The sequence below is a fragment of the Salarias fasciatus genome, chromosome 11 (assembly GCF_902148845.1).
Source record: "Salarias fasciatus chromosome 11, fSalaFa1.1, whole genome shotgun sequence".
Taxonomy (NCBI): domain Eukaryota; kingdom Metazoa; phylum Chordata; class Actinopteri; order Blenniiformes; family Blenniidae; genus Salarias; species Salarias fasciatus.
In genome coordinates, this window is record NC_043755.1 from 2,885,180 (window position 1) to 2,899,518 (window position 14,339).

Here is a 14,339-nt window from a genome sequence, read left to right on the forward strand (position 1 = left end):
ATCCTTCCTCTTGACTTCCTTTCTTCCTCCTTCCTTCCCATGAGGGACCAATAATCTGAAGAGGTAGACTGAGGTTGGCTAAGGAATCCTCCACTTGGGCATCTGACCGACTGTACACTGGGGTGGACTGCGACTTCAAAGACAGCGGTGGAGAAAGGAAGGAGGAATCCTTTTTTAAGCTCACTGGACGTCTCATCAATCATCCATCCCATTGACCAGCTATCTGCCTTCCGTTCTCTCCTTCTACTGTTTAGAAACTCTTGTCCAAAACCAGATCCTTTTACATGCCATTATACACACCCTGTTTTTTCAAATGCGCACACACACACATTAATACAACAGAGGACAAGGTGTGTGTGTGGTGGTGGGTAAGGACTAAAAAAAAAAAAAAAAAAAAAAAAAAAAAAAAAGGGCAAAAAGGCCTTTGTGTGGGTAGATTAGATTAAAAAAAAAAAAAAACACTAATGCTATTAAGCTGATGGCCTGAAAGCCAGAGTCACACACCGACAGCCACTCGGGGGAAAACACACCCGTCCCCAGTGGCAGGAAGAAGGAGCCACTGACACATCAGAGGGAGGGATCAGGTTCTGTGCTTTTGTGAGGATGGCTCCATATCAGAGTTAAAAGCTACATAACCAGGTAGAGTGTATTTTTGTTTCACAGAGGTTTAAAAACGTGCTACGATCAGCTCTAAAACACAGATTCCTTGAAACATCAAAAAGAATCACAGGGAGAGAGAGAGAGAGAGAGAGAGAGAGAGAGAGAGAGAGTACAACCAGCAGAACGGCCTTGCGTCATGTTTTCCCTTTTTTCAGCGGAGGTTCAAAGCTGTAGGACCTATCACTTCTGGCACAGTGTGGCGTCAGTGTTTTAACGCCTTTACAGGCACCAGATGAAAATACATCCAGATGAAAACTTTGGAGTCACATTCCCCTTCAGGGAACTTCTTTTACCTGAAACCACATGCACACGCGCACACTAATGCTAATCAGGATTAGGTTTCATGTGTTTTAGAATATGTGTGTGTGTGTGTGTGTGTGTGTATGTACATGCCAGTAGTGCTGAGGGAGTTGGAGCAATTGGTAATTCATCAGCGCGGGCTTGACGACAGACTTTGGATCATCACTGAGACAACATCTGATCTACTCACATGGCCGGCTTGAGCTTCATTCATTCATGTAACTGAGCTTTTAATCAATGGTGTACTGAGGGCGTGGCATTGTGATGGACATGATTGCCTGGGACTTTTTCCGCTTCTCTGGTGCCATTTTCTCAATAGCAGGGAAAATCGATTCGCAACAAGTGAAACTGCAAGCCTTAGTGCACGGGGTCCGGTGATGCAGTATATTATGTTAACTGATTGAGATGATAACCGTGCTTGAGTGAGTGAACCACATGTAATTCAGACTACGACCTTTAAGTTTTTTTCTCTCAAAGTTACAGAAGCAAACAGGTTGAACATTCTGTATTTTGTGGTCTATGAATCAATGCATGATTGTTCATAATTGTGAATTTCAGTTAACGCTGCAGGAAAAAGATCTCGCAGCTCGTTTCCAGGAACTGTGGAAAATTCCTCAAGCTCTGGCTGTATGAAACCATAGATGTAGTCATTTTAAATCACACTTCCTACTAATCTGCTAACTTCTCAAGTATCTCAGACTTGATTTTTCAGGAGAAAAGGCAAGTTTGTCAGTGTAGGTGTAATCAGTGGAGGTGTTGCAGTTCCTGAGATGCAAAGTAAACAGACAGGAAATGTTAGTTTCTTTCAACTTGATCCAAAAAACATGTAGCAGTACAAGGACAAGGCTGATGAGTGGAAGCTCAGAATTCAGTTGAAGTGAAGAGGCTTAATTCATTGGCATACGATCACTGACGGCTGAGAAACTAATGCTGGAAGTTTTGGTGTGAGAAAATGAGACGACAGATGACAACTGCATGCGTGTGTGTTTATTTGCATTTGTTAAGCTCTTTCTTGGAAACTCTGCTTCTTTTCTCCCTTCATAGGTGAAAGGCTAAGAAACAGCGCTGACCATATATGACTATCTCCTGCACGGTTTTCCCCTCCCCTCGCTTGTTCCTTCACATTGTTATTTGACCTGCACTATATGAAATCCGCGAAGCGTCGACCACACTCAGGTTTTTTTTTTAACCTGTTGAAGAGATGGGCTTATGTTACCTGCTATGTGTCTGTGTGTGAAATATGTGTTGGCTCTGGCGTGGATCAGCACATTGAACTTGCCTTGGTGAAAAATACAGAGAGGTGAGTTTCGCTGCCAAGGATCCAAATAGGGAACTTTGGAGACTTGAGGAAAGTCCCGACCTAAAACACACACAGTACAAAAAAATAGAAGAAAAGCTCAACAACTGAGAATCTGTTTTCATCAATTGTAATACAAACTTTTGTCTATATTACAAGTTCAATATCTTTTTAACAGTACTTGATAGATATGACACTACTTCTATAAACCATAAAGAGAATATACTGTAGTTGTAGTGAAATGCCTCCATATTTTCAATATAAAAACTACATTCTAAACTAACAACTCATGAACGATAAATGATAAAGAGTAAATTCTTACAAGTAACTAAATCCAATCACACATTTTCATTAAAGCACAAAAAACAAGCGCTGATGTAAAAGTCCTTTTTAATGGGATTTCTTTGTAAAATGCATTCACATATCCAGTTTGAGTCGATCTCTGAACTCCCTCTGAAGGATCTTTTGGTTATTTGTCAAATTGCCTTCTTACCATCAACCAATTTATAGAGTTCATGGGTCAGCTTGAGCTTTTTTTTTCCGTCTCTCATTTGTGTTGGCAATTGTTTAATCAATCCACAATGTATGTACATCTCAGTATATAACCACAACTTCCCCCCAAAAAATCTGTGGGGGTTGTGCTTTTCAAACATGTTTTCACACGAGAACTTTCACTGTAGTGCAGAGCACTTGTTTATTTATTAGTAGTACTTGCTCTACTCTCAGTTTATACAAGGGACTTCCACGCCATATACACTGTTAAGAGTTTATTAAAATACCCTCAAACACGTACACAGACGCACTTCTATACACAAAAACTCAACAACTGGTGTGCCTTTTGTTTGCACATTTGAAAGACGTTGTGAGGGTGTGTATATGTCTGTACCTTGCAGTAGCGGAGTGATTCCATGAGCGTGAGGAAGCCAACAGATGCTTGTTTATGAATTCCATGGAGCTCTGCATGAAAAGGATGGAGAAAAGAACCCGACGCGAATTATGAACATCATTAAAATCAAACAGGCAAAGGCTTGTGTTTTTGAGCGATGTGAAATTTAGGAACCACAAGGCTCTGTGGAATATGGTTAAAATCTAGCAATGCTGCGAGTCTGACGGAGATGCAAGCACATCTTGAGTGTGTCATTTCGGGGAAGTCTTACTCATGCCAGAACACTCTCTGTCTCCATCCCATACATTAGAGACAGCATGGCCGGTCACAAGGAGATTCACCAGGCTCTGACTGCAGGAGGCAGAGAGAAAGACATCAAGGGTGAATGGAGAGAAAATATAAGATATCGTACATGAAACAGCATGACTGAAATATGTCCTCACATAAATCACTGACAGACAGTGTAACTGATACAGGCAAGTGTGTGTGGTTTTACCTTCCATGGCCGTGCACTGGATCTATAAGAGGCTCCATCGTGTCCTGAATCTCATTTTTTATATTCTCTATGCCCTAAACAGAGAGGACCAGAAGGAAACAAGTTTTATTCAGAGTTACAAAACATTGATGCAAGGCATTCACAAAGTGGGACTATGTATATATTTAGCAGAACCAACTGTTAAACTGCTTTATTTTCCGATCGTTGGGTGATAATTAATTTACTTAATCTCTAAAAGTGTCCTCTCAAAGCTCTTTCAGTTCTTTACCTTCGTGAGGATGACCGAGTAAAGAAAAAGCAAGACTCCACAGCACCCTCTCCAGGTGTGGTAGAGAGACAGCACCTCTTCTCTGAGATCAGACACTGACATGACAGTTCGCTTGCTGCGGAGTTGAAACAAACAAAAGGACAAATTGTGAAACTCAAAAGTTAAATTTACAAGCTTTAGGTTCACAGTAAATGTGATGATTGCAAGAATATGGCTGAACATGGCTGCAGCCCTGAGGTGGTGTGACAACCCGTCTGGGTTTACCCTGCCTTCCCTCACAGTTAGATGGGTTTGACTCCAGCATGCCGTGACCCTGAACAGGATTAAGCAGTATAGAAGATAAATGGATGGATAATGGCTGCATGCTCTTTCATAACAGTTCAGAAATCAACTGATTGCATACGGGAATTAAAAAAAAAGTTGAACATCACGTCCCTCTTTTAGCTCAACCTTGGAAAGCTTGCTGGTTGCGCCGTCGGTCTCAGTTGCCATCCATTTCCACATTGTGAGTCAGCGCTACTTTTTTGCTGACAGCAAACTCAGCTGCCAATGCACTGTGTGATGAAACCTCAACATTATTCTGACAAATGCTACCTTGCATTCATTAAGCTCGGGTGTGATGGACACTACACAAGTATGAAAAGTCACTGAGGTATTTTTTTTATTATTCAGTAATTGGCCCAAGTATTGAATCAGCAAACTGTGAGCAAAGTGAAACAGCTGATCAAATGTTAAAGCCAACTCTTTAGATGAGATAAATCGAACACCATACCTTCACCCTCCCTGTGAAACTACCCAGATCTTTACTTGAAGACAACAATGAAGATGATGAGTATAGAGAAGGTGTTATTTCTCAGCCAGAATATTTAGTGTTACTTACTGAAGAACACTGTGAAATCGCTCAAAGCCAAGGTCTTCAACAGCCAACGCAGCTAAGGTATGACAAAACACATTTATACAAAGCATGACACTGCAAAACCACACAGCATCCAAATGTTAGTCATACAACGTTTCCAACTTTTATGAATAATTCTGAAGACAAGGCTTTAGTGAAAGGCAGAACATCCAACAGGTATGTACATTAAGGGGGTACCACGATCACCCCGAGACTCACTGGGTTGCTGTTCCTGTGATGGCTGGCTGCTCTCCGGCTTTGGCGTGTCCTGTGTTTGTGGAGGCGACTGTGTCTGTGTGTTGGTTTGTGTGCTCGTATGTGGGCTCTGTCCCTTGGCCCAGGTTACCAGGCAGAACCCTGTGGAGGGGCTGGAACAGGCTGACTCCAGGATTTCACTCAAGGTTGAACACAGAGCTGCTTTCTGGTCCTCCTCTGAGAGATTAGCACATCAAAAATGTGTCTTTGTTTTAGAGATAAATGCTACTGATTTCTTAAAGCAGGAGCGAAGACTGATAGTTTAAGAGAGTTTACCTGACATCTGTCTCCAGTTGGAGCTTTCACGGTTGAAGAGAACGTTCTTCAAAAGGAAAGCCTGAAAAGAGGATAGAGTTAGCCACAACAGCATCTTCAAAAAATATGATACAGTTCCTGTAATAATAAACATACTTTTACACATATTTTAATACATGATGTATGCAATGTAATTTTCAAAATATGGTCAACAAATAATGATAAATATAATTCCAAATTTCCATTCAGATAACTGTCAGAGGCTGTGTTTGGTTTGATTCGATATATTTAGTCCACACTGTGTTAACACTTTGACTTAGAATAAAATTTGAAGCAAAGTCATCTTTACAAACTGTATCTTTGGTGGAATTGGTGTCCATTAAAAGTTTGGAAAGAGGCATTCACACGTCCAAAACTGGCTCACGCAAGCAGTAAAACTTCATCAGGTACACAATAAGCCTCTCATTCACAAAAGACATCATAAGCTTTTGATGCACTAATAACACTGTAAGGATGTATACCTGAACGGGAGCAATGACAGCACATGGTCCTCCTTCGAACTGCTCCAACGCCGTGTGCTCATTCTCACTAAAGACAAACCCTGGAATAAACACAATTTAAAAAAGTCTCAACAGATAACAAAAAAAGAGTCCATACTAATAATTACACACGTGTGCATCAAATGCAAGGCGAAATTATTTATACAGCACAATTGAGACACAAACCAATTCACAGCACTTTGCAATAAAATAAGGTGATGAAGAAAGGTATAATAAATCAAGTAAAAACTTGAATAAGATAATGGCAATAGAATAAGTTACAGAAAAAATATTGCTTAACTGAAATAATGAGCAAATAATAGCGTTTTAAGGTCTGATTTAAAAGAAGTGTGTGTCAGCAGTCCTCGGGTGTTCAGGAAGCTTGTGCCACAGGTGAGGTGTAGGAATTAAAAGCTGCTAGATCTTGTTTGCTTCTGACTCTGGGAACACTTCGTAAACTTCTTCATGAGAATTCCAGGGGTCTGAATGTGTCATATTCTTTAAGCAAATCTGAGATCTATTTAGACCTAAGACCATTCAGAGCTGTATAGATAAGAATCAAGATTTTGGAATCAATTTTTGGACACATAAGCAGTCAGCATGACGGAGTTAAGCTCAGGTGTAATGTTCTCCATCATCAATGTGTCAGTAAGGACCCTGGCTACAGCGTGCTGGGTGAGCTGCAGCTGCCTAACATATTTTTAGATGTAGGGCCACTGATTACATCCAGGCAAAGAATTTAGACCTTTTAGAAAAACGGAATCAGGTCAGTTTCACTTGGTTATGTATCTTGGAATTTGTTTCATCAGTTCATGCTGTTGACCTAATTCACTTTGCTTTGAGATGCCTCTTCTCAGGACACGTGAAAATATGTATATACATACAGCTGTGCTGTTCGTATTATATACATATATGAACACTCCTGTCTCTGAGTATTTTATCACATGCTGCCTAATCTAAATAAACATGAAGGACATGTACCTTGTGTCCATCTACGGAAGATGGAAGCTGACACGACTCCACCAGAGGGTCTACTCCACACCAAATCAAGCACCTCTTTATTTAACTCCGACATGTTAGCATTCAGTTTTGGGGAAACCAACAAGCCCCCCTCCTCCTCAGTCCAACAGCCACGTGGGGACGCAGGTATCCGCTGATCTCTGTTGACAGTCCACTTCTGTGGGCAGGTGCAGCCCGCGGCATTGGCCACAAGCTATCTGTATGGCAGAGAACAGGCTGACGCTAGTGGTTGGCAGCAAACTGGCGCGTAGGAAAGACATCAACGTCGCCAAACCAGCCTACCATGTGGTGGGACAAAAACATACACCTACGTTATTACTTGTTATAAAAAAAATAGACATGAGCATAAAACGGTCAACAGTGTACCTGATGCGACAGCAACCTTATCAGTAGTGTTCAATGCTCGTTGGGCGACAAGCTAAAAGGCTAACGGTGGCTTAACAGCTATAAAAGACGACTAGCAGTGCAATTGCATACACAGAGGGAGCGTTCAGTTATTTTAGGGCTACGCTGTAACATTGTTACGGAGAAAACACAGCGCTAATCACAGATCGCAAGAACTGTACTGACTTGAACATGCCAGCAGTTAGCTTTAGCATTCCCACTAGCAGCTAATCTTTCATTGCTTTGTCATTCAATTACTTCACAGATTGTAGAGACGCATAGACACACTGTCGAGCCGTATAACTTGTCCATATTTATATAAAATTGGCATGGCCTACCTTAATACACAATCGACTCACAGAACGCCGTAATATCGATGGTTTCGGTAGATATTTAACCGTCAGTCGAGTCTGTCATTCGTTTATTTACAAAAAAATGTCGAAAAAACTGTGCGTACAAATGACGTGACTCCCCATTGGTTAGAACCCAGAGAGTTTCAGTTACGTCAGAAGCTGCAACTGCAGCTGGTCACGTCATTGGTCAACAGACATGTCAGTCATATTGAGCACCCGCCCATTTAGAGATACAGTTGAGCAATTAGCAATTTGGGAAGTCGAAATATGTCCATGTGTGATATTGCGTGATTATATGGATTTATGTTATCAATACGTATTATTAAAATACATATGTGGGTCTGATTATACAATGTTAATAGTAATATTCTGTGAATTAGTGTGATATATTGTGTGTTGTTAGTCTTTAGAGCCTTCTTTCTTTCCGTAGCAGCAGCCTTGCTGCTCTCGCGCATGCGCATTATCTTCTTCCAGCTCACTTGAAGTTTCACTACACGCGTGTTTTCCATCCACGCTTCGACTTATTCCTCCAATATAATAAGACAGACTGTGAGATTATTATTGCCAAATTATAGGACTCTTTCAGTATGGGGGGTCAGGGAAAGAGTAAAAAGAAAAACAAGCCGAAAAGGACCGACAACCGTTCAAACAGAGGTAAGTTACTCAGTGATTTTAGTTAGTGTGACTACAACTTGAAAACCAATGAGAGAAATTCACCTGCTGTGCTTTCATGTTTGAGACAAAACGAAATAAAATCTCATTTATCTGCGCACTTGCAGATGGAGGGTTTGTTTGTCTGTCACCCCAAGAAAGGATGAAAGTAAGGATGCACGAAAAAGCCAAGAAGAAGTCAGCTGAGAAATACTCTGTGCTGCAACTCCTGGAGAAGGTCAAGCTTAACACAGATTAATGACAGTAGCTAGCATATGATCAACATGTTTTTGTGATTCTCTGTGTTGTGCTCATATTTTGTACAGACAGAAGAATACATGGACAGCTTTGACTTTGAGATGGCTGCCCTTTTCTGTCAACGTGCTCTGGATGTGGAGTCTACCAACCTGCAAGCTCTGGACATGCTTGGACACATTCACTCTGAATTGGGAGACACACAGAAAGCTAAAGAAATATCCTTTTTGCATTTGTTGTCTCTTACGTGTCTGTCTGCAGCTTTCTACCATTTAAACTTTTATGCATCGGTTCTTCGGATTCTAGCTTCCATGACTATTGTTCTGTAAGCTTTTCTGCGTGCAGTGGAGCTGAGCCCAGATGTTGGCCACAGTAAGTATATGTGCCTGGGACAAATCCACACTGGCCAAGAAGCTGTTGACTACTACACTAGAGGAATACAAGTTCTTCTGTCCACATTAGAGGAACAAAAAGCAACAACTGTGAGTATACAATTCAGTTCAATTCAGCTCCATTTCTAAAGTGCCATTTACAACATAGTCATTTCTAAAAAATTAAACAGAGAAAACTCAACAGATCCACATGAGCAAGCATAAGTGACTGTGGAAAGGAAAAACTCCCTTTTAACAGGAAGAAACCTTGCAGAACCAGGCTCAGAGGTGGTGGCTTTCTACTATTTGGTTGGGTTGAGGGACAGAAAGCGAAAGATAGGTACAGTTCTTGTATCTTCATGTATAAACAGAGAATGCATCGACTACAAGAGAAACAATGACCAATGAAATGTTATGAAACATTACGTTACATAAAAGAAACGAGAGAAGTGAAGCAGAACTCGGAGCCGTTCCACATGGTAGGAGCCCGGGGTTAAGTAAACCGCTTACACCCACTGTGTCAGAGCCATCTCATTCAATAAATGGATCAGCTGTTGTGATTGATCCCCAATTAGAAACTGTTTGCACCCATTGAGTCCAGGTTGTCTGGTTAGATCAATGGATCAGCCGCTATTGATGTTCTGTTTACGACTCCTCAATCACGGCTCTAGTCCACCTAAGAGACAGCCTCTTTATCCAGGGTTTTGGTGTTATGACTTTTTAGTCTCCCATAGTGGAATGAACTGTCAATCTCAGAGGGAGAGAGAGAGAAACAGACAAACCGCTCTGTAAGATATGGGGCCTGGTTGTCCTGAATGTTCAGAGCTTTATAGGTTAAGAGAAGGATTTTAAATTCTATTCTAGATTTAACGAGAAGCCAGTGAAGAGAAGCTAATATTGGGCTGATATGATCTCTCCTGCTGGTTCTTGTCAGAACTCTTTCTGCGGCATTTTGAATGAGTTGAAGACTTTTTAGGCAGTTGTTGGGCCCCCCTGATAGCAGGGAATTTTACAATAGTCTACTCTGGAGGTAACAAATGAGTTCATGGAATAATTTCTCAGTATCACAGACTGAAAGCCACACTACCTCAACAAAGAAAGTGACACTGCACCTTAGTCTAAATGGTAGTTATTGTTATTCAGCTTCCACTGCTTGAGCAGCCCCCAAGTGGTTTCCATTGTTGATCACATCCATCCATTCACACATACATTCACACACCAATGGAGGCAGCTGCCATGCAAGGCGCTCAGTCCGTCCATTGGCAGCAATTTGGGGTCAGTGTCTTGCTCAAGTACACTTTGACATGTGGACAAATAAGTAATCAATCCTACAACCTTTCGATTAAGAGACAACCCTCTCTACCAACCGAGTCACAGCCGCCCCTCACCAGAGGACTCTATCAATCTCATCTGGGACAAACAGATGGATAAAGTGTCAGGATTCGAAATGCTGCTGCCATTTTGCTGTCACTCACAATTTATGCCTTTTCAAAACATTCTGAAACAGACAGCGATGTTGCCTTTGACTCGGAAGAACAATAGTGTGACAACATTGCAAAGAAAACTTCTGAAAAAACACCTCATTTAATTTTGTCTTAATGTAAAGCACTTTACTTGATTGATATTTTCATGGCACTATGTTTTATTTTAACTGTTTCTTTATCTCTTTATGATTCTCAAAATATTTGCTCATTTAATTATTTAACTAAGCAAAACACATGTTTCTTTCAAGCAGCACACATTTATTTGTATTGCAAAAAGCTGTATTATTAAATCAAAATCAATCACGTATGTCTCCAAGGCACATAGAAAAAAGTACAATACAAATTGAAAAAATCCTCAATTACATTTGTTTATATTGTCCGTTAGTGTATTATGTTTACCACACGTTAACAATATAGATTCCCAAAGTGCTTTCGTTATTGACATAGAATAGGTATTATTTTCACTTGGCAGATTTATTATTACTTTCAAAGCAGATGTCCACAAAAAAAGAACATGTGGTCGCTGCCTTGCATAATTCTCACATTTTCATTAATCTTTTTTCACAGCAGATATTCTGTCATTGTGAGAAAAAGCAGAGCTGTCACTAATAACATCAACAATAGTCTATTCAAGTGTCTCGGCAAGCCCTGAGAGTGTGACAGTGAGCCAGCATGCAGAATGCTCAGATCCAAAAAGAAGCCGATGCAATAAATTCTAAATTTGTTCACGTGAAGCTCTGATTTTTATAGCTTGCGATAGTAATACGTTTTCTAAGGGGAAACAAAGTAGTGTTTTTGATAGCATTTCTTTCAGGAGTTTATTGAAATTCTATATATTTCTATATTTCTTCATATATAATAATATATACCGGTAATCTCATATTTTAATTGTTAATAAACCTCAATACAGGCATCTGTCCTTGATATTAGCTTGATATACAAAACGGAATATTTCACATTCACATCTATGGGGAAATTAGTGTCACTAATGAACCTAAGCAGGGTTTTTTTTTTTTACTGTGGTAGGAAGCTGGCTCACCTAGGGGAAAGAAACAACAAGCATCCATACACTGATAGTAATGGGAAATTCTCACAGGAAAACAACCCAGAGCCCAGAATCTTGCTGTGGTGTGAGTGTTAACCCTCACCTCAATGACTCCCCTCGGGTTGCCAATCTGTTTTTCACTTCTCATAGTGAAAATGATTTTTTGCTCCTCCTACAGGCTGCTGGAGCTGCTGCCCAGCCAGAGGAGGACCATCAGGTCCCCACGGAGAAGGATGTTAGTGTAGCCTACTGCTCCATCGCTGAGATTTACTTAACAGACCTCTGGTACGACAGCACATGGATTTGTTGACACGATTTTTGTGGTCCGATTTCACATTGCTCTTGCTGTAATGTGTGTGTTATTGTGCGTGCGTGCGTGCGTGCGTGCGTGTGTGTGTGTAGTATGGAGGAGGGAGCTGCAGACAAGTGTCGAGAGTTCATTGAGAGAGCATTACAGTATCACCATGACAACCCTGAGGCTCTCCAGCTTATGGCCAGTTACCTTTTCAGTACGGAGAGAAACCAGGTCAGTACACACACACACACACACACACACACACACACACACACACACACACTCAGGATGAGTTATCGCAGCATTAAAGCAGAAATCTGCTGAGTTAATTATTCTGAGCAAATTGAATAGTATGCAATTAATCAGCAGATGGACACTTGCATTAACACGCACACACATGAACAGGTTATGCTGATAAGAATGTTAATTACCGGGCAGATCGTTGAGGTCACATCATCATCTGATACAGAGAGACCGATGAGGGAACACGTATTGGACTCGGTTTGGAAAAGGTGCCAGAGCAATTGCTGGAGAGAGTTAATATGACAGAACATCTTTTTCTATTTCATGTAGTTTTATATGTTTTTAAATCTATTGCCTATGTAAGAGATGCATATATATGTACAGGCATCTCTGGAGTTTTGGTTTTCTGTGTGCAATTTGGTCACATGATCCTGGCTGCCTCTTTTTGAAGATGAAGTAGCTTTCTATTCTGCTTTATTCAACTTGAGGCTATGATGGGCTGCAGCCCATCCCAGCTGACGATGGGGGAAAGGCAGAAACCCTCTGGACAGGCTGCTAGTCCATCACAGGACTAACGAAGAGAATCAGTCACACCTAAAGAAAATTTGTATTCACTTAATAACCTCAGATATGTGTGGACTCTTGGAACCTGGGTAGGGTAAAAAAAAAAAATGCATGCACAGAGTGACCATGCAGTCCTTTTTATAATTGCTGCTGTCTTGACAAGTCTTCAAGTGAAATAGAGATATTTGATCTCAATAGGACTTATCTGTTTGGATAGAGGCTCAATGAAAACAAAGCAAAGCAATTTACAAACCCAGACCACAATGAAAACACTTTTATATTAGAGCCGAGTTATTTAGTGTGTACCTTTTGTTTGTTTGTTTTCAATTAGAGATCAGTATTCATGAGTTATTATTCATAATGATGTCTTGTTTTTCCAGTGATTACCATTGCTTTGTTGATGGGAAGGCACTTTTATATATTTATTGAGTTTGAGTTTAATATATCATATTCAATGTGTCTTCTTTGAATTGTTGAACCATCTCCAGTTGATACTTCAAAAAAAAAAAAAAAAAAAAAATCTTCCAAAATGTGTTTTGTGCCCACATGTCCAAAAACTGAAAAGATATGAAGCTGAAGTGGATCTGTAATACCAGCTGTGGCCTGTAGGGGTCAGACTGGCTCCAGTCACACTTCACAGCTTTCCACAATCAGTGGGCAAAGTTTTTTTTTCTTTTCATTTACTCTGGTATAATGTTTAAAGGAAAAAAAATATTGAAATTGATCTTTAATTACTCCTGTGGTCATCTGTATTTATACACAGTCCAGCACCTGCTCTGCAAAGTGGATTAAAGTCTTATAATGAGATTAGTTTTTAGAATTATTGAGAAAGACCACACTCTAATTTCTTGTTACATACACATTTGTGTATACTTTAATGAACCTAAGGTTTGTTTTTCCCTCATCTGCATTTAGGAAGGCAAAGAATACCTGTTGAAGAGTGTGAGAAAGTGGTTATCTGCACAGAAAGAAATGGCGGCTGCTTCTACCTCAGATGAAGCCGTGCAGGTGAGTTGGAAGCTGTGTTTGATATTTCTCTCGTCCCAAACAAAAGAAGATCCCCGTTTATTTATAAAGCCCTTTCAACTAACAGGATTATCACAGTGTGCTTTGCGGTGCACACAAACATAAGGACACCAGTAGAGATAAAAAAAAAAAAAAAAACAAGTGGGAGATAATGAAGTGAGGGATAATAAAAATAAAAGATGAAACAAATGCATTGCAGAAGTCTTTTCTTTTGTGGGAGTGCGTGGAGAGAAAACAGATACAAAAGGCGACTGCGGAAAGGAACGTAAAGGATAAGTCGGCAGCGCCACTACTGGGAAATGGAACAATGAAATAATAACTAGTAATTTTCATGTTAAGATTGGATGCCAAACAGCTACAGATAAACGTTCTCTGAAGTTTTTGTTGAAATATCGAAGAAATATGAACATGAAGAATGTGTTGGGACGATGGTTTGATCCGAACGGCCCAGTGACTCCACTGTTACGACTCTTATCTCGGGCAGCAGGTTGATCCGAACGCGGCCCGCTGACACTTTTGCCGTGATTAACAGCCACATAGCCGCAGAACGTTTTGTACCTTGAAATTGGATTGTGTTATTATTATCAGGCGGTGTTTGTGGATGCCCGTGTAAACAGCCACAGCAGAGGTGGCGGTATTGTCCTTTTCTCCCCCCAGAATGAGATCCCCCCGTACGAGTCTCGCATCACCACGGCCAAACTGCTCATCGAGTCCGAGGAATACGAGGTAAAAGCGCCGCCGCCGCTGGCCCGTGCGCGCTCCTTGGCGGGGGCCATTCTGGCATTTGTATGGGTGTC

At 40.7% G+C, this 14,339-nt stretch overlaps 2 protein-coding genes across 4 annotated transcripts in view; one reads left to right on the forward strand and one right to left on the reverse strand.

Moving 5' to 3' along the window:
• The window catches only part of mindy3 (MINDY lysine 48 deubiquitinase 3), a 31,453-nt gene extending 23,757 nt beyond the window's left edge, over positions 1-7,696 (reverse strand). For 2 of the 3 annotated variants that reach the window (XM_030102536.1, XM_030102535.1), the window contains exons 1-11: positions 7,594-7,696; positions 6,833-7,149; positions 5,834-5,913; positions 5,334-5,394; positions 5,022-5,234; positions 4,788-4,839; positions 3,908-4,022; positions 3,640-3,713; positions 3,415-3,494; positions 3,144-3,214; positions 2,240-2,320 (exon numbers count right to left, since the gene is read on the reverse strand). In XM_030102536.1, the coding sequence (XP_029958396.1) occupies positions 2,240-2,320; positions 3,144-3,214; positions 3,415-3,494; positions 3,640-3,713; positions 3,908-4,022; positions 4,788-4,839; positions 5,022-5,234; positions 5,334-5,394; positions 5,834-5,913; positions 6,833-6,926 (921 nt within the window). In that variant the 5' untranslated portion in view covers positions 6,927-7,149; positions 7,594-7,696. The remainder of the gene's footprint in view (positions 1-2,239; positions 2,321-3,143; positions 3,215-3,414; positions 3,495-3,639; positions 3,714-3,907; positions 4,023-4,787; positions 4,840-5,021; positions 5,235-5,333; positions 5,395-5,833; positions 5,914-6,832; positions 7,150-7,593) is intronic. The other variant, XM_030102537.1, reaches the window with a different exon arrangement.
• A 396-nt stretch (positions 7,697-8,092) lies between these two features.
• LOC115397206 (probable assembly chaperone of rpl4) overlaps positions 8,093-14,339 on the forward strand; it is a 30,258-nt gene continuing 24,011 nt past the window's right edge. The window contains exons 1-8 of the mRNA XM_030103421.1: positions 8,093-8,262; positions 8,388-8,497; positions 8,586-8,732; positions 8,844-8,996; positions 11,593-11,699; positions 11,817-11,940; positions 13,432-13,524; positions 14,200-14,268. Coding sequence (XP_029959281.1) covers positions 8,196-8,262; positions 8,388-8,497; positions 8,586-8,732; positions 8,844-8,996; positions 11,593-11,699; positions 11,817-11,940; positions 13,432-13,524; positions 14,200-14,268 — 870 coding nt within the window. The 5' untranslated portion in view covers positions 8,093-8,195. The remainder of the gene's footprint in view (positions 8,263-8,387; positions 8,498-8,585; positions 8,733-8,843; positions 8,997-11,592; positions 11,700-11,816; positions 11,941-13,431; positions 13,525-14,199; positions 14,269-14,339) is intronic.